The sequence below is a fragment of the Vanessa atalanta genome, chromosome 3, assembly GCF_905147765.1.
Source record: "Vanessa atalanta chromosome 3, ilVanAtal1.2, whole genome shotgun sequence".
NCBI classification, from domain to species: Eukaryota; Metazoa; Arthropoda; class Insecta; order Lepidoptera; family Nymphalidae; genus Vanessa; species Vanessa atalanta.
Genome location: NC_061873.1, coordinates 1,309,543 through 1,329,002, shown reverse-complemented (window position 1 = coordinate 1,329,002; position 19,460 = coordinate 1,309,543). Strand labels below are relative to the sequence as shown.

General features: G+C 30.1%; 1 protein-coding gene across 1 annotated transcript; it reads left to right on the top strand.

The window, feature by feature from the left end:
• The first annotated feature begins 1,423 nt into the window (after positions 1-1,423).
• On the top strand, positions 1,424-16,685 carry LOC125077007 (transcription factor Sox-14-like). Its single transcript, XM_047688778.1, has 3 exons — positions 1,424-1,626; positions 15,326-15,626; positions 15,932-16,685. Exons 1-3 carry the CDS (start codon positions 1,424-1,426, stop codon positions 16,094-16,096), a joined length of 669 nt encoding a protein of 222 aa, XP_047544734.1. The 3' UTR covers positions 16,097-16,685.
• Positions 16,686-19,460: the final 2,775 nt, after the last annotated feature.

The following is a 19,460-nucleotide window of genomic DNA, read 5'->3' as shown; positions in this document are numbered from 1 at the left end:
TTAGTTTATTTTCTTGAAAAACTAGACCTTATTTATTATAGATGTAATGTTTTTTTTAAATTTCAGTATGTTAAACGGACACGCTTGGCACGGGAATAATAATGGTATTATGGTAAATATAATGGTTTTATTTACTAATATTCCAGACTCAAACGTCGCATACAGAAACCGTGCAAGTGTGTCAATGTGACAATGACCTGTGTATGTTTTAATTATATAAAAATATAAAAAAATGAATTGAATTTGAGTAGAAAAAAAATCGAATTTCATCTTAGAATTATGATGACAATTACTGATAAATGTATATAACATCATATATTTAAAAAAAAATCACTGTCTAACTGTGGTCATACAAAGAATAGAACGTACATGACAAGAACATTGTCATGTACGTGAATTGTATTTTTCAAGATTATTATTAATCTCAGTTTTTAGAAACATCAACTTAAGAAACTTCTAGAAATACAATACAGTAAGTTACAAAAATATTATTGTAATATGTAAAAATATTGTAGTTATTTATTGAAAACAAGCAAAACAGCTGGCAGACGTCTGCCATGCACATGCACTAAAGTCTTATCGGAAACGCTAAGTTTTATGTACATATATAAATTGTTTTAGCAGTTTTTTCAGTTAAGCAACCCAAAAAAATGTGTCCTTTTTTAGATCCAGACTAATAGATTTGTTTTTTTTATTATTTTTATTTTCACTGCTTGTAAAAAAAAATATCAAAACACAAATAAAAACTAAAAACATACGATAATTAATATTGTTACTATTTTTCAACTTTTTTTATTACTATCATTTTCAGACATTTTAATAATGTGTACTCGCCTTTACTAACTACAATCTCCACACGTGTGCAGTATACTTTATAAGACAGTTTTCCAATTCGCACACACCTCGCATTACAAATCGAATCCATCCAATTACCGGAGCACGCTTCTTTTTCAAACCAAGGTTGCGGTTTAAAAAAGGAATTTAATCTCGCTAATAAACATGCTAACAAGAACACACGATCACCTGTTGCGGCCCGCGAGACGTACAGCGCCTCAGCCAATCTGAAACCAGCGGCCGCCCACGGCGCGCTCTGATTGGCTGCCGTTTCTGAGGGGGGGAATCGCTGAGGGGGAAACCGGTCAGGTCTAAGCGTTAAACATGACACTGTCAAGAAAAGCGCCGCATTGAGCTTTCGGGAGCTTTTCACGGGCGCGCGGGAATTAAACACGATTTCAATCGTCTAAGAATTTCACTCGTATTTAATAGCTAAGTAAAATAAAAAATAATAAAAATCTTTAGTGTTGTTAAATTGTAGAAGTAAAAATTATTTTAATAAAAACCTATTATAAAAATGCTAAGTGACATTGCGGACTAAATTTTAATTGTAAATTGCATTTCAAATTTAAATTTACCAAAAATAAAAATGTCACTCGGAAAGCAACCGTCAGACCACATAAAGAGGCCAATGAACGCGTTCATGGTATGGTCGAGAGGTCAGAGGCGAAAAATGGCACAAGATAATCCTAAAATGCACAATTCAGAAATTTCAAAAAGGCTCGGTGCGGAGTGGAAGCTCCTTACTGAGATGGAGAAGAGGCCGTTCATTGATGAAGCAAAGAGGTTACGGTAAGTTCTTACTTATTTAAAAAGTTAATAATAACAAAAAACATGAAGTATTTTTTATATTAGGTAACTGCTTTTTCTCTGTAAAGTAAGTATTAAAATTATATCTGCAAATTAGGGTAAAGTAAATTAATATCTTTTGTAAATAAAACATAATTATTTAACGATATATCGAATTTAACTAAAACCTAAAGAAACTTAAAAAAAAAACTAAAGATTAAGTAATATGAGTAATTACTTCGATTTAAATTCTTTTATTCGTGTGTGATTCATTATTATTAAGATACAATGAAATAAAAAAATGATTTTGTGTGCAGTGACATTAAATATGGTAAATTCTTATATGAATATGTCTAACTAATATTATTAGTACTAGTCACGTGGTGTTTAAAATACATATTTAAAAGAATATATATTACTAGAACTATTACCAGAAAAGATTACTCAGAGTAAATATAAAAATATATTCATCACATCATCACACACACATGTGTGTAGAAATATATTAATTAATTTAATAACACGACAATTTAAGCCGATCTTGTTGCAAAATGGTGTTTAATTATTTTCACTTCTTTATTAACATCGTATTCTATGCTTTCTTAAAACAGTTTGTATTTATTTTTTTGATGTTGGTAACTTTAAAAATAACCAATAGCACCGTCTTATTGTTGATGATCTTATGAGAAAATGAATGCTTATCGAAATAAAATAGTGCTTGATGAAATTAAATATTTTAAGATGTTAAATGATGAGATAACGCTGATCTTATCTGAAGGTCCTGCTTCAATTCCGTATAAGAATCTAGTGTGAAAATATTTGTATATTTCGCAACGAAACTTCAATAATAACATTTTTTTTTTATGGTGGCGACATTATATATTGTTGAGTTTATTTTTATTTTTACATAAATTATTGATGATTCTTCACAAAAAGGGAACATAACATTTGTTAATGAAATGAAATACTTTCATAATTCATAACTATTGATTTTTGTAACAGATTGCGTTCTTTTCTTTTTGTATCGTCCGTTCCGTTGGGCGTAACTTTTTAAATATTTGGATTTTCTTTATTATTAACGTGACCGCCTGTTTTTATTTACAAGCAGCAACACTAACAATAGCTTGTGTTGTGAAGTAATTTATTCTTTTACTTTTGGTTTTTAATTGTGATAGACGTTACGGACTTAGGAATATAATACTACATAAAGTTAAAGAAATATAAACCATTTGAGTTGAAAAAATGTTTCAGTTTATGGTTATAAATTATTTTCGATAATAATATTTAAAAAAATCTATAGAATTATCCATTTGTATATGTATGTATGTAAAAATAACCTATAGCGTGTATCGTATTGACATACGAGATTCAGGTAACCACGGCTAATTTCTATAAAATTATCGAATTTAAAATAGTAATGGTATTATAACAGTAATAATGTATACAAATAATGATATATAAAATGTTTCTGATATAAAAACACATCCGAATATGATGAAATTAAACAATAATCTTAATAAACCCCAATCTGAAGACCTTAGTCAAAAACTTATCGAGTAAATATTTTCATTATGATTTTCTTATTATTAGAACACTTTCGGCCTCGGAGACCATTGTCCAGGAAAACTGGGCAATGACGTAGAACATGATAGTGCAAATCTGCACGAAAATACAAGTGTTCTATACGTCCGGTACATACTTGGTGGTAGGGCTTTGTGCGAGCCCGTCTGGGTAGGTACCACCCACTCATCAGATATTCTACCGCCAAATAACAGTACTCTGTATTGTTGTGTTGCGGTTGGAAGGATGAGTGAGCCAGTGTAATCACAGGCACAAGGGACATTACATCTTAGGTCCCAAGGTTGGTGGCGCATAGGTGATGTAAGGAATGGTTAATATTTCTTACGGCGCCTTTGTCTATGGGCGGTGGTGACCACTTACCATCAGGTGGCCCATATGCTCGTCCGCCAACCAATGCCATAAAAAAAAAACTATACTGTTTGACACAGGAGTGTGACAAAAGCAAATAAAATATACATATTATAAAGACTGATAATTATTTCCTTGCTCCGAGCTGCTACTGAAATTTTCTTGAGAGATAAACTCGATAATTTTTAATTGTTCAGACCTAGAGTAATAGCCTAGAACCAATAAAGTATAAATACACATTTTTTATTGATAAACAGATTATTGTCACATAAGACACAATTATCTCGTGTTTTATTGAAACGCACACACGGACCGTTAAAATAATTTAATATTCTTTGCATATTACATATTATATAAATAAGTAATATCTGTGTCTATTGTATTGTTATATTAAAATAAAGATTTATATAATGAAAAGGATCAAGATTATTTTTTGTAATATATCTTTTAATTTTTCCAAATCAATATTTACTAAAAACAAAATACACTTAGCATTATGCTATAAAGGGGACTTCACATTAAGTGTAGATACTATGTTTCAATCGATTGAGTTAATAGTTGCGCAAAGGTTTGATATATCGAGATATTTTATCTCCAATTCCTCGAGAATTACAATCTCAAAATGTTTCTGCAACTAAAGAAGCATTTTTATAAACCATAAGAAGATTTTTTTCTACAATAACATACTCAAAACTCGTCGCAGTTTTCGTCTTCATGATCACGAAGTATTACAAGATGATATCGCAAATAATAATAACATTTAAAGGTTACACGTATCGAAACAGCGTGCCACTGTTAACCTTTCATGTTAACAGTGACACACTAGGAGATACGAGGGGAGTTACCAAAACGTTACCAAATTTTACACCATTCAGATAAAGGATAAAACGCAAATGAATTCAATTGAGATGAGAATATTTAGTTAGATGTATGGAGTGTTGAGAATGAATAATAAATACATACAAGTTTTAGAGTAGGATAAGAACAGATTGTAATAATATCAACATTTGAAGCGAGGTTCTCGAAAACATCAATAAATCTGTAATATTAGACGTGAATGAAAGAAATATGATTGGACGATGCAAAAAAGAACATTTTCAAAAAGGTTGTATCGACCAACGATAGATATCGGCAATTGCAACCTCCATACTCTGCAAGAGCACGGCCCGTTTATTAAAACACGAGCTCTTTGCATATCCAAAAACCAATATTTTTACCATGATCGTCAAAATTGTTCAACGGGAGATCTTCTGGTACATGTCACGCGTATTTGGAGTAAGCCTATTGAAAAAAAACAAAACCCTATTCGGTTTTTTTCAAGACATCAAATGTATTTGATAGGGTTGAGTTAAGAATGACAATTACAAGAAGAGTTATCTCCATCTCAAGAATCATGTTTTTTCCATCGTTGAAATCAACGATATCCTGCTGGACCATCAATACGGTTTACGTAAAAACCGTTTAATAAGAAATCTCCTGGATCTCCTGTGTATACTACGAATTTTTGTTACGACTGTATTAAAGAACACGTAGAAAACTTGCCTTCTCTGAGTGAAGGAGATAAACTCGCTGGTCGGACCACAAACGAATGTGAAAAGGGCAAGCGTTCTTATGAAATTAGTAATGTTTAAAAATCGAACGCTCGAAAAGCTAAGGGAAAAAAACTAGCCTAACAGAACCTAACATCGTATTATACAAAATATTATAAACTGGTTGAATCCTTGATTATCACATCTTTAATAATGTCATATGCGTGCAAACAAAACATAGAATTTTAAATTTCAAGCTCAATGACTCCGTCGATAATGCTAATATTTTGGTGCCTCTGTTTAATTAAATATAACCTTCACACGAAAATAAATACCTATTGTTTATCCAGAGTCTCCTTGAAACAACAAAAATGAAACACATCTAATTTTATAATTAAACAATCCACGTAGGTCTCTAAGCAAACTATTTTATCGTGTTATTTTATAAACATTTTTAATTTCTTATCACAAAGTCGACAATACGAGCACCTGCTAGATATCAGCGTGAGACAAAAACTGTTTGAATGTTTTGATATTTGGGATGCTGGAAGAATAAGACGGATTAAATAAACAGGCAAATACAAGGACGGATGTTAACACACTTATCTCTAACTTGTTTTTGTCTGTACGTATAAAAGAAGAAGCTAACTATATGATTGGCCGAACAATATATAGATATATTTATAAGAACATACACATGTATCTGTTGAATTAAAATAAATTATATTCAGGTGCCTTGCAAAAAAGGCATCAGTAACGAGATGAACTCGCAATAGCACCTAGAACATTGTACAAGTCTTGTCAGAAATATTAAATAATCTTGATGTGGAATAATGAAAAGGGAAACAAGAGACATGTTGATATTTTGTTTACAATATCTGAAAAAAATCTGAAAATTCATCAAAAAAAGGGTGGAATTGGAGATGAAAGTTTGTATGAAAGTGCCTCATTAGAAACATGGAATTCCGAGAGGTTCAAATATATAAAACTACACACATATATCTACTCGATAGGTGTACCATAAAAAACTATACCGGAAAAACCGTCTAAAACTAGTACATGATTCTGTCCGTAAATAAAATACGGAATTAGCATTGTGACTCGCCATTTATATATCGTGTCGAAATATTTTCAATTCAATTTTATGCAACTTTATTGTATCAAGTTTTTTATCCATCTTGTTTCCGATTTATAAACATTCAACAAACTTAAATTTTCTCAATGAAATCCTGTTACATGTACTTATTATTTATTCTTAGAATATTACTTTTAAAACTTTATATTATAATTATATAACGATATAAATTTTATTATGACTTTCTATCAATACTATCAAAAACTATTAGACAAGCAAAGGATTTCCTTTAATCAAATTATGTAATGTAATTATGGACAAATAAGAAAATACTAAACAATCTAAATCCAAATATTATCTCATTCAAACAAGCTCATACAAATAATTTTAAGTAAGCATTTATAAAATTAAAATCATTGTAAGGCAATCACCGGGTTGTAATATAAACTCTAGCGAGAAGAACCGGCAAGAATTTCAGTAGCTATTACCCAAATACGAAATACATCTTTAATCAAGCGTAATATTTATACTAGACGTTCGGGTGAAAATATTCTTAAACACATCACATCGCGTAAACTATTGAGAAACTAAATATGATAGCAATAAGCGTAAAGTACTCTTCTGTAAAATCAATTTATTTCTTTCATATTAAAATTAAGTGACTTTATTTTAAGTTGGAAATAATCTATACACACTATTTGCTTATCAATTAATCTAACTATACCAAATGTGCAAACAGTTACTCGAAAAAAAAAATATTATTAAACAAAACGTTGCTTACGTATATATTGTCACCGTCAAATGTTCATTGTATTTTTTCTCGTCTTATATACAAGCCCAACGGCTGATCTAGCGAAAAATAAAGTAACCGACATTATTGTTAAGATATACTTTATTACACTATAGGTAGTTTTACCATATCATTAAAATTTTTATATTTGTATATACAATCCATTTTCCGAGATTCCATTTCAATAAATAAAGTAACTACAGATATTTCCTCAGAATAAAAACGAAAAAACAAAGTAAATACAACCTATATGTTATTAAGTTTGTTTTTAAATTGGGAATTCGATTTTATGTATTGTCAGGGGGTTCACAGGAATATGGACAAGAGCGCAAGTATTGTATAGAAATGTACACTTTAATAACGCATTTCCGTAGTTTCTGCTCCCTTAAAAAATATTACTACTATTTGTAATTACTTTGACCACCGATAGAGAAGCGACCATCTACTTTATTCACTCTATGAATAGGTAATGTTGGTGATAAAGGGATGTACAAATTCATGAAGCATTTTCTACACAAATTGATTTCCACGTGCGCGAAGCCGCTTTTCCGCTATTATTCTATAATACAATCATTTTTTCCTTACTTCGGCTTAAATTTATGTTTAAAATTAATATCCGTTAAAGAAATATTTATAGAGAAACATTAAATTATTTTTATTTACTTTTATACAATTACGTTAGTTTTAAATGTGGGACTGTCGTTTCACAACTGAAGAAGATACATTCATCTGTGGATTAAAAAATGCAATTTTAGCGGATATAAAATTAATTTTAGTTGACAATGTAGCAGACTTTATTTAATCTTTATAAAAAAACATTATTGTTCCTTATTTTTAATATGAAGTTTCTTTAAAAATAATTACGTATTTATATTGATTTCAGTAATATAAGTATAAACAACAGTTGTCATTATGATTAATATTGATAAATAAATGAATTAGTCAAACGTTGTAATAAATATTGAAATAAATAATACTTAAAGCGTAGGTAAACTTCCAAGTGGACGGTCACAAAATAATGTTATCTAGTATGTCGCCAATGGAAATTATACTAAAATTATACTAAGTGTCGTGTAGCAATTATAGTGTCAGTAAATATTTGTATATGCAAATAATAGTATGATTTCATCCTAAACGATTTATGCCAAGGCGGCAAATCTTAAGGCCGACTCTATTTCCTCATTCTTATAATCCGATGGGACGCCAAATCCGACCAGACTAGGTAGAGTTAACCAAATAACTAAACAATAAGAAAGAAATAAGACAGACCAACGGCTTTACGTGCTTTCTGAGGCACGTGAGCGTACACTACTTCCAACTTCCATACTCCGGCTTGTTACTGAGAATTTTTTTTTTCCTGGGTATGAATCTAAGAGCTGTGGCCTTATATTCAGTAAATGAAGTTTAAAGAAAAACCTTGAATCGCTTTAGTGTTTCTTCCTATCCACTAATGATATGATATGTTCTCCTGACCAATTTCGATCGCGGCGGCTTTTCTTAAGATAAACTAATATAGCCAAGCGTACAAGGAAATATTATATAGTTCAGGCGTATGTGCGAAAACGCAGGTGCAGTCAGTCTTTACCACCAGTTTTACATACTTTCCGAGGCAACGAACTGTAAACATTGCCATCTAACCAACTTCAAGTTGCACTTGAAAAATGGTCATGTATAGTATTGATTTAAATGTTCGGAACTTCGGAAAATAGATTTAACCGGAAACATTCTTTAGCATTTTAATTAAAGAGTTCATATGTCAATCGATTAAAAATATATATAATACATTTTATCCTGCCTTGTTGTGAGAGACCAAATACTAAGTCGCTGTTTTATCATTCATATAATCGCGTGTTGAGTAACATGCCTTGTAAATGTTTTTTTTAGAAATAAGATTTTAATATATTGATAGGCTAGGCCAAGTAATTTAAACCATTTAAAGCCAGGTCCTTAGGATCTACAGTATTGACAGGTCCAACCTGTCTGACGAGTAGTCTATAGGGACAAACACTGTTTGTATTAAAACAAAAATATATTTACGCACAACGTTTGATATTACGGTTACGCACAAATAAGTACTACGATATTTTATTGTACTAGCGTGACTGGGTTCGCACGTTTGAATTTTATAAATAAAGAAAAAGAATACATATAAATGCAATTTATTTTATAATATATACCATATAGTGTTCAGGAATAATGTACCAGCGACTTTTTTTTTAATTTGAAACAATTTTAACCTCTTTATGATATTAATATAGATTTCCTTTTAGAACTGCAAACACCTATATTTATATATAACTAATAGTTTCTATTACATTTGTTTTAAGTCGAAAATCAACAAAAATGTTATGTCATAAATTTGTCTTAATGAACATTTAAATGTTTGTATGTATATTCTTTACGGAACTATTATAGCTACTTTTAATGGTTAAAAATATTTAAATACATTTATAAATTTTTTAATATGTTAATTTTACTAGTTATTACAGTAACAGTATAATTATTTTAATATAATAATGAGGCAAGTTTTCTCAAATATGAAAGGGATACTACACTAAGGGATGGACAATGGCTATATAGTATGTTAATACGCTAGATACTTTTTGAGATATAATTTAATATGCTAATATTAAATTATATCTCAAAAAGTATTCAGTTATACAACTGAATTCAAACATAACAGATAAAAAAAAAATTACAAAAAAGGTTTAATTAGATAACCCAACGACAGCATATACATACCTTTTACAGATAACAAATAATAAACTATGATATATTTAAAAAAGCTTTCATATTTTTATTCATATTATATCATATTATAATTCTTATCACAATAAATAACATATTCTTTTTAATTTTTATGTAATATCAATACATATGAAATAGTTATACTTTTTTTTCCAAATAATCATAATTATATCCAAATGGTGTTATATAGTATATGATAATTGATAACCTTTGGTGACTTTTCCCACCACATGTTATGATATGCCTTCATGTTTTTATTTCTAGGCAAGAATACAAACTGTTCAATTTTAAAGCTACGACATCAACTTCTTCATCGATTACTTATAAACACTTTTAGATTAAAAAAATATTTCATGAATTATTTTATCACACTATATCACATACTTATAAAGACATACTTTCAGTCGAACACATTATACAAGTAATAACAATTATACACAACGATGTGTAAATAATTGTGTCTAATTGCACCCAAACTAAATCCTCTATGATAACAAATCAATTCAAAAAGACCCGAAGACAATTATCTGGTCTTATTGTAATAATATCTTGCATTGTTGGGGTGAAGCGTTATCGGGGCGCGCCAGAGCTATAAAAACAAGCTTATGCCTTCAGTCTAGCTCTTTGTAAAAGATACGTATAACGGATATACGCGGTCGGATGCCGTTTGTTTTGACCTTAGAATACGTTGAAATGGTTTAAGTGGTTCTGGTGCTATTGCAACTGTCATTTGTTTTTACGTTAAAGCGACATATTTTACTTTAAAATACATTATTTAATAAATATATGTAGAAAGATGTATTATAAAAAAAATAATACTTGATTTAGTGTTTTGTGTTATTTCAGTTACAATTATTTCATAGTACACCTATATACCTTATGTAACCGATTGATATATATTACATAATCTTATTGATGACATATGTTTTTGAAATTTAGAAATAATTTATAAATAGAATAATTCATTAATTTAATTTGTTAATCTTATAATCTATACATAATACTATATCTATACATAATATTATAAATGGGAAAGTAACTCTGTCTGTCGCTCTTTAAGTACCAAACCAATGAACCGAATTTGACAAAATTTTGTATGAAGCAAACTTGAACTCCAATGAAGGACATAGGCTACTTTATATATATATAAATATCATACGAATTAATTGAACTGATTGCGATTGCAGTAATGTTATAAAAATAGTCTCATATATTATCTTGCAGTAAAGCTACTGTAACATGACGATACAAAGGTGCTTTTATGAGCCTTCTTTAATAAGGAATAAATTGAATTTCATTTTTTAAAATATGTTATCAAAGATAATGCACGTAGTATTGTTTATTATTTTCCTTAGAAAATATCAATAGGTATCAAATACTACCTATTTGATCGTCAGTTTTACAATTTGAGAAGTGTTGTTTAGACATAACCAATGTGTACATGTAAAATGTTATCAAAGCGTCTGCAATTGAATTTAAATTCGGAAAATGTTATAAAATATACATGTATATTGGTAAAAAAAAGTACATAGAAACTGATCCATTTATATCGGATATGGCAACTATATATGTTTAGTTGAAAAAATATATATTGCATAGCTATATCGGTATTGAATACCTTGCCTAATTTCAACGTGCGGTTCGGATTTTTTTTTTAAATAATCTAAAGAATAATGATAATGAAATCAAAACTGAAAATCGATATTATTACTTATTACGTATTTATTTCCAATCGATTTTTGTGGTTAGTTGTAACTTATATTTAAAACAAAATAGTTTTTTAAACATTATAAACTCATACCTAAACATACGTCCCAAAATATGAAAAAAATGTAGGTACTCCATAAATTGAATAGGATGAAAATGATTTATACGCAAGTTGCGGGAAAGTGTAGTGAAAAAATAATAGGTATATTCCGAGTGAGACATTTTCTCGAGTGACACTCGTGTGTATGTACGTGTCACTGGTCTACCCACATAGTAGCTGGGGGCGTCCAGAACTTAATTTCGACCGCACTGTTTGTCCTCCGCTATCGGTCAATACTCATACAATACGCTAAGGCGCGTCCGTATTTACATTTATACTTATTTTTTATCATTTATTTGATCGTTCGATAAAATACCATCACAAACAACGGTCTTCGTTTTATCTACGAAATTTGTGACCGAACAAATGACTAAATGTAATCTTTTGTAACGTTCTCAGGCGAGCATTTGAATGTTTTGATATGAATATTTGTTATTCCAAAATAACTGAACTTTATTTAGGTTATTTCATAACATTTATTGTTTGGTTTTTCATCGTAGTTTTATTTTAGCGTAATAAGAATAAATAAAAAACCAAAAACATGCGTTTTTAGTATACAAAAAGCTTGACTAACCTGAGATTTTTGTATACCATCAGTATTTAGTGCCTCAACATTCGAAATGGCGACGAGAATCGAACCAGCAAGGGCATTGTCCATGAATGTAAGAGGCGTCAGTCAACAGCCTGTTATAAAAATTTTCTCTTTAAATCCAAAACTACGCTGGTAACAAATAAACGAATGATGACGTAATCACGCATAATTGTTAGAACAATATTCATCAGAGACGGGGTTATATTCGTGTGCAGTATTATTCCTCCGGTGTTGTCAAATGTCATAAAAAAGTATATTTATAGAAAACAACAACATTTATATTTAACAAATACCAAAAACTTTTATTTCTATTTTATACATTTCTGGTACAGTCCACGTGTGACGCGGATCACGCTGGAATTAATTTAATGAAAAATTATAGGATTATGATAGCTTATTGTTTAAATTAATACCTGGTGTAGTGTGACCTTTCTTTATAATTTTTGTGAATAATTTGCTTTTTTGCATAAAAAATATGTATACGGATAAAACAAAACCCTACATAAATACTGTGTGAGCCCAAACCTTAGAGCCATTTATAGAGATAGAAATGTTCATTTTATATTATAAAATAATATATTTTAAGTTTAAAAATAGAAAAAAAGTGGTATCTGTATAGAATTTCGACAATATAATTCGAATAAAGAACAAGAACATTCAAAATATATAAAAAAATACTACGTCTTTTATAAAATGATAAAACAGACCGGATACATTGAACACAATACTAACACATAGTCCATTCGCCTTTAAACAGTAACCAAACATTATTCACCTCAAAATCCGACCTCTAATAAAAACCAATATGTAAAGACACTCAATATCAAAAAAATAATACAAATATAAAGCGTCTTTTCATATCGAGAATCGTATCGATGTATCGATGTTTACCGAAGTCGATTAAGTCAGTCGAATATACGCCAAAAAAACGTCCGATAACAAGATAGTTTTTTTTTCTTGTGATATTCTGTTTTCGTTATCGTGTTTATTTAGTAAACAGTAATGAAGGAATTGATAGTGGACGGTCGACGACCCCGACTTTTTTTGTTATTTTCTAAAACGTTTTTTTTTGTGATTATTGATATACTTATGGGATTTTGTGAATGAATATAATAATGATAATATTTTCAGTAGCGATCATTCCTTATGAATAAATAAACACTGGAAACCGCATAATAATTGTTATGTACCTACATATTTTATATAAGTAGTTTGTGTGGACGTTTATATTGTTTAATATATGCGTAAATCTTACACACTAAGAGATTACTGGTGGCGTGTTTATTTAATATGAAGAAATTGTAAAGATAAAATCTAGTTAATTTACGAATAAGAATAACTAGAAAAATAAATACTTTCAAACTTGGAAACTTCAAATTCTCGACTTTTCTCAACTATATTGTACGTGTATTATACATATAACTCTTAAATCAATCTGTTTATTGATGAAAACCGAATGAATGAATGTAAAAAATAACATTGTAGGTAAATCTGTTCATTTGTAAAGAGCAACTATGCGAGTTTCTTGCCGTTTCTTCTCGCTGGAGGCTGCTTTCCGATACGGTAGTATTTAAATATTGACGATTCAAAAACGCTTCATTGTGAATTTTGAATAAAATTGATTTGATTTGATTTAAAATAAATTGTGTAGTTTAAAAGATCTAAGCGTGGAGACGACTGGCGGCGACTTTGTTTTACACTATGTATGATGCGCTGCCAACCTCAGGCTTATGTATTATATGTACTTGAGTCTCATTGCACTGGCTCACTAATTATCTCGAAATACATCAACGCAAATATTTCATTTCAAAAGACATTGTTATATCAAAGCCAATTCATTCTCCTTGAGACAGAGGTTTGCATGTAAAAATACAGTTATGTAAGTTATGTGTTATAAAAAAACATGAAGATCGGTTTCATTGGATTCTAAACAAGATATATAAAGGTATTTGTATATAATATAGTTGACATTGGAAATAAAGTAACTACCGAGTCTCAACGTCGGTTGAATACATTAACGATTGCAAAGTACTAATAAGATAGTTAAATAAAGTATATTTAGATTTGTTTCGAGTTCACGCTAACTTATCCTATAGATATATATATATTTATTTTAATTATTTATAGATATAGTTGCTAGATTATCAGATGTTTCATGTTTAACGGTGCTCGCACCGACGTGATAATCGTCTCCTCACAGTCCAGCAATTTTGTTACAAACAAAACAATTCGTTTTCCAGAATATTTTTTTAATATCTATCAAAAAAAGTTATGATGTATTAAGTATAAGTTACAAGGGTGGTTGACTTTAATTGTTGCTCAATTTATTTTTTATTAATATTTTTAAATAATATTACATAATTATTATACGATTGATCGATTAGAATCTTAAAATATATAAAAGTACATATAAAATAAGGATATTGCAGGAAATAAGATGACACAGAACATTAAATACATAACATACTTATACAATAATGTAGACAAATACGCTTCAATCAAAATCACAACAGTTTCTGATAAGAAATCCGTTTCTTAGTCATCGTGTACAGTTAAAACTTCGCACCAATTTTTTATTCAATAGTAACTTTATAATCGCATTCAAAGCTATAAGTTTAGCAACAAAACGCCACAATGAAACTCCACTGGGCAGAATAACATTATTATTTATGCAATAAAGCGTACAATTGTCGCGAACGCCCGCCACCCTTAAAACAACAATGTCAATTCAACAATACGTGGATTATTGCATTGTCCCCGTCACAATCGACTGTTATTCCATACCCATTACTATGTCGAATAGCAACACGAGCGATATTGAACTCTATATTTTTGTATTAAAGTTTAAATTTCGTCGTAATGATGGCACGTTGCGACGTTTAGTTACGCGAAACAGTCGACACAGCGTCCGATTATGCGAGCTTTGTGATAGAATCGCGATTGTCAGCGAGTCGATTGTAATTATTCGAATGGACCAAGGGCGGATGATAGTTCGTATGCTGAGGTTTTTGAACGCTGTTTGCTGAATATCAGGCTTTCATATCGCTATAGATTTATGTTATATCTAAAATTAAAAATAATTAAAAAATATAATGTAAAAAAAAGTAAACCACGTTTTGATCCATTAACCACTAGATCTAATTTATTATATTAATAAAAAAAAAAAATATAACTCTATTAGTATTATATAATGGTATCGATATTTATATTGACAATTTTTTTTTTTCATCAGAGCCCTGCATATGAAAGAGCACCCTGACTATAAATACAGACCGAGGCGAAAACCAAAGGCACTCGTTAAAAAGGAACCAAAATTCGGCTTCAATATCTCCGGTCTCATGGCACCGGTTCCTCGGCTGGTGGCGCCTTCGATGCCGCAGCCGATGCCGCAGTTGTCATTACCGCACCATCTGCTACCGGACAAGTCGGACCTGGGACGAGCACTTTTTCCCCCAATACCGTACCCGTTCTATCCGTTCGCGAAGATCCCCTCCGACGATGGGAAGCTGGCTGCTGAACTTGCACACTTACAGGTATGTTTCGAACTTCCCCTAAAAAAATATACGTACCTAACACCAAAAAGGTTTTCAAATATTTAGAGAAAGATTATAACGAAAAATTAGAAGCTTGTAAATGAAATGAAAAGGATTTTACGGATTGTGGTTTCAATTACAGTACAAACAATAGCGATTCGATGATTAGATATATATTTTGTAACATACAATGTTATCTTAATGACGAATATAAAATCATAAAAAATCTTGGCAGTATATACAAATATACTTAATAGTTTATCGTAATTGGATAATAAATTTAAAGAACAATTTTGTATTCGCAGGCCCTATACGGAGGTGCTTTATACAGTTCAGCGCTATACAGCAGCGCACTCTCTCCCTGCGGGTGTCCACCACGACGTTCCCCCTCCCCTCCGCCAGACGTCAAACGCCCTGTCGCCTACGTCCTCATGAAGAGCGACGAAGAACCGCCCCAGCACGTTATATGAAGGCCGGTGGCGCTCCCGGCGCGGCCCTACCCGCTATGGGAGCAGCCTTCAACGTCCACTGAAAGAGACAGTACACCTGACAGCATATAAAAATATAGTGCTGGTGATTTCAAAGTGTTTTGTCAGTGATTTCAATGTTACAGACTCTTCAACAATTATGTCATTTTTTAAATTGAATCGGACTCGGTCTAAATGTTTATAATAAGTGCATCATTGTTAAGTGGAATCTTTTTAAACTTAGTATTCATGTGTTAAATTAAACCGTAAATTTAAAAATCGAATCTTGTGACAAAGATCCTGATACGTGCAGCCGACCGACGCGTCGCCTGTAAAAGGAACAATTTAAATGGTGAATTATTTTTCAATATTGTGTACAAGTGCAATACCGTTTTTAAATGATTTTAGGTTATATAAACAGGTACTTGAAGGTGCTGTGATTTATGATGTGAAATACGGATAATCGCGACATTCGGATTTTTTTTAAATGTCATACATCATTATAAGATTCAATTTATAATGTCGTTCGACATAATGAGGCCTAATGGTTAAAATCGAGGACTGAATGGGTCTTGAAAAATTTTAAGGCTGAGAAGCGAAGATCTAGTTTTGGGATATTACTCAAAAATAAGTACAAAAAAAATGTACTTATAGTTTATACAAATCATATTGAAAATATCAATTTTATAACCTAATCATTTTATAATGTAAATAATAACAGATACTATAAGTCTTTAAGAAATTAAAAAAAAAAAAAAGATTTTTGTAAATTAATATCTTAGAATACTTTACGTTCTTAGGAAAAAATACTAAGTATAATTTTATTCACACCTATAGCTCGTCTTCCTTTATGAAATAATAAGTTATGTTTTTGTAAAGGTAAACTTATTTTTCGGGTTATTTTTATAGTTTTTTCTGAACCTTGTACATACAGTACCGTGCAATCCCATTAAATAGTGCAATGTAAATTCATATAACTCGAATAGATAACATATCATAGTTTTATCAAAATGTAATTAGTAAAACCTAGGATTAGTTAGGTGAAAACGTTGTTATGTCAATTTGTAAAAATATTAAAGATCCAACCGTTTTATTTTAATTATAATTTATTTTATTATGACTTTTAATAATTTGTATATATATATATTTTATTTAAGTTTAAAATTCTTTTTGTTAAGTATAACACTTATGGTTTTTAAATATTGTTACGAGAGCAATAATATGACAAATCAAATTGCAAGCGTATTCGTATCATGTTATATTATGTAATACATAAAACATAGAAAGAATTATATTAAATAAATACTTATAATTAAACCAGTACCTTAATTACCGTTGTCGCACATCGTATTTCATTTCATCGATTTATTTATCTCGTCCAACCGCTAATCCCTAAACGCTCAGTATTATAATACTCGTAACTCGTGACTGTCGTAACTCTGGTCTTGACCAGAATTGGATTACATTATTTTTTTAAGTATATATTGTACGAGTTGTCCGTCTCGGCTTCGTGCGGAAAATATCATACTAAGTTCCTATTTCCCCCAACCTCGATGTTTAATTTTTTCAACGAGATTTTTGACAAATTTCATGTAAGTCGTACTTATAGTTTCGGAGATTTCGTGATGACCATGTCAGTGGTATTCCGCTATAAATGACAGTTTACAGTCAATAAAACATCAGGTATTGATTAAAAAAAAAGCCTTACAATAAATGTACAATGTGCGGCTACAATTTATTATAAATTTGTTAGTCGCTAATTTTTTGCTTGTATTCTGTTTCAATATAGTTTAAGATATGTTTTGTTATAATAATAATTATTGTTAATGCATTTTGTTGTTATTTTTAACGTTTTATATTATTATGTAATATTATCTCGTTTTCATATAATGTAATAATTGATGAATTATTTTTAATTTTCTACTTTTTTGTACCAAAGGTTTCAGTTACAATTAAAATAATACACCAATAAATTGACTTTGTTATTTTAATGGAATATCATAATATTTGTTTATATCTTGTTTTTTTAAAAGGTCGTAAGTATATGCCCCATTCCTAGAGGAATATCGTTCCTGTCGAATATTATACGTGTGTCAGAATTTGGAACACATAATTAATTATTGGTGCTTGCACGGATTATAAACCTTTACACGTGAAAGGCATGCGTCCCTGGGCCATGTTGGCTTATTTCAATTAAAATTACACTTATTTTGTATTTATTTCATATTTATACAAACTTTCATTAAACTTCACGCTTAAGAAAAGAAAAAGCAACTTATAACAGGTTTACTTCCCATATTATTTAGGGTCGACATCTAGCCACTGAATTTTATGCAAGTCCTACACAACTGATTAAGTCATTGCAAATTTACCAGACGAATCAAATAAAAAGATGTTCATTCTTAAAGAACTTATTTTCAATAAGTATATTAGCCTACCAGCAATCAATATTCAAACAAATTTAAACGTACTTCATGTTATAATAAACTCTACGTATCCCGTTCACAAGCCCATCCTATTCACGATGAATTAAAAGTGTAACAGAAAACGACATGTGCACTGTAGCTCTACAAGAGATCCTCGAAGCCCTTAAGAGGCCCTCAAGAAGTCAGTCACGCGGACGTCAAACAACGGGGGTCTAATCCGGTAGCACTCGATTATTTCGAATAAACATCGAATAATAGATCCAGATGTTTAGTTTTGGCCAATGAGGAGAGCCGAATGAAATTCAGACTATGATAATCTAATATTAGTGTCACAAAAATAATTCTATGCTGCACAGTTAATAAATGATTATCAAATGCAAATCAATAAATGTTCATTAAATTTGAACTTGCTAATTTGTTATGTGATATATGTTTTTTGAATATAAAAAAAGGTAAGCCGTATGGCGTTAAGAAATAGCTACTTATATCATTTTTTGTTTGTATAATTAGTATAAAATGTTAGGCAAATATAAAAATCTAATAATATATCGCAATATAATATGTATTTAAGAAGGCTTTTTATTAGCTTTTATTGCCGGTTAATCACACATACCGACAAATTCTTGTGGGAAACGCGTTTCAGCAGCGGGGAAAAGTAGGTTCTATTGAAAATAAGATGCCAGTTATTCAGTAGTTACCTTTTGCATCATTCATATATGAACTTGTAATAATCATTAACAAATATATTAATACATCCTTCATGATATACTATATTTATATAGAATTTAAAATACAATAAATATTAACTAGCTAGCTCAAATAACACTAAAGTATATGTATGTCTGTGTTCAATTGTTGAATATAAATATATTTTTATTCTATTTTGTTTGGTACATTTAAAAATATCTACAGGATAAAACACTTATTAATTTATATACCTA

Coding starts and splice junctions, on each gene's coding strand:
- LOC125077007 (XM_047688778.1), top strand. CDS start 1,424: ATGTCACTCGGAAAGCAACCGTCAGACCACATAAAGAGGCCAATGAAC. Junction 1,627..15,325: donor GATGAAGCAAAGAGGTTACG/GTAAGTTCTTAC, acceptor TTTTTTCATCAG/AGCCCTGCATATGAAAGAGC. Junction 15,627..15,931: donor CTGAACTTGCACACTTACAG/GTATGTTTCGAA, acceptor TTGTATTCGCAG/GCCCTATACGGAGGTGCTTT.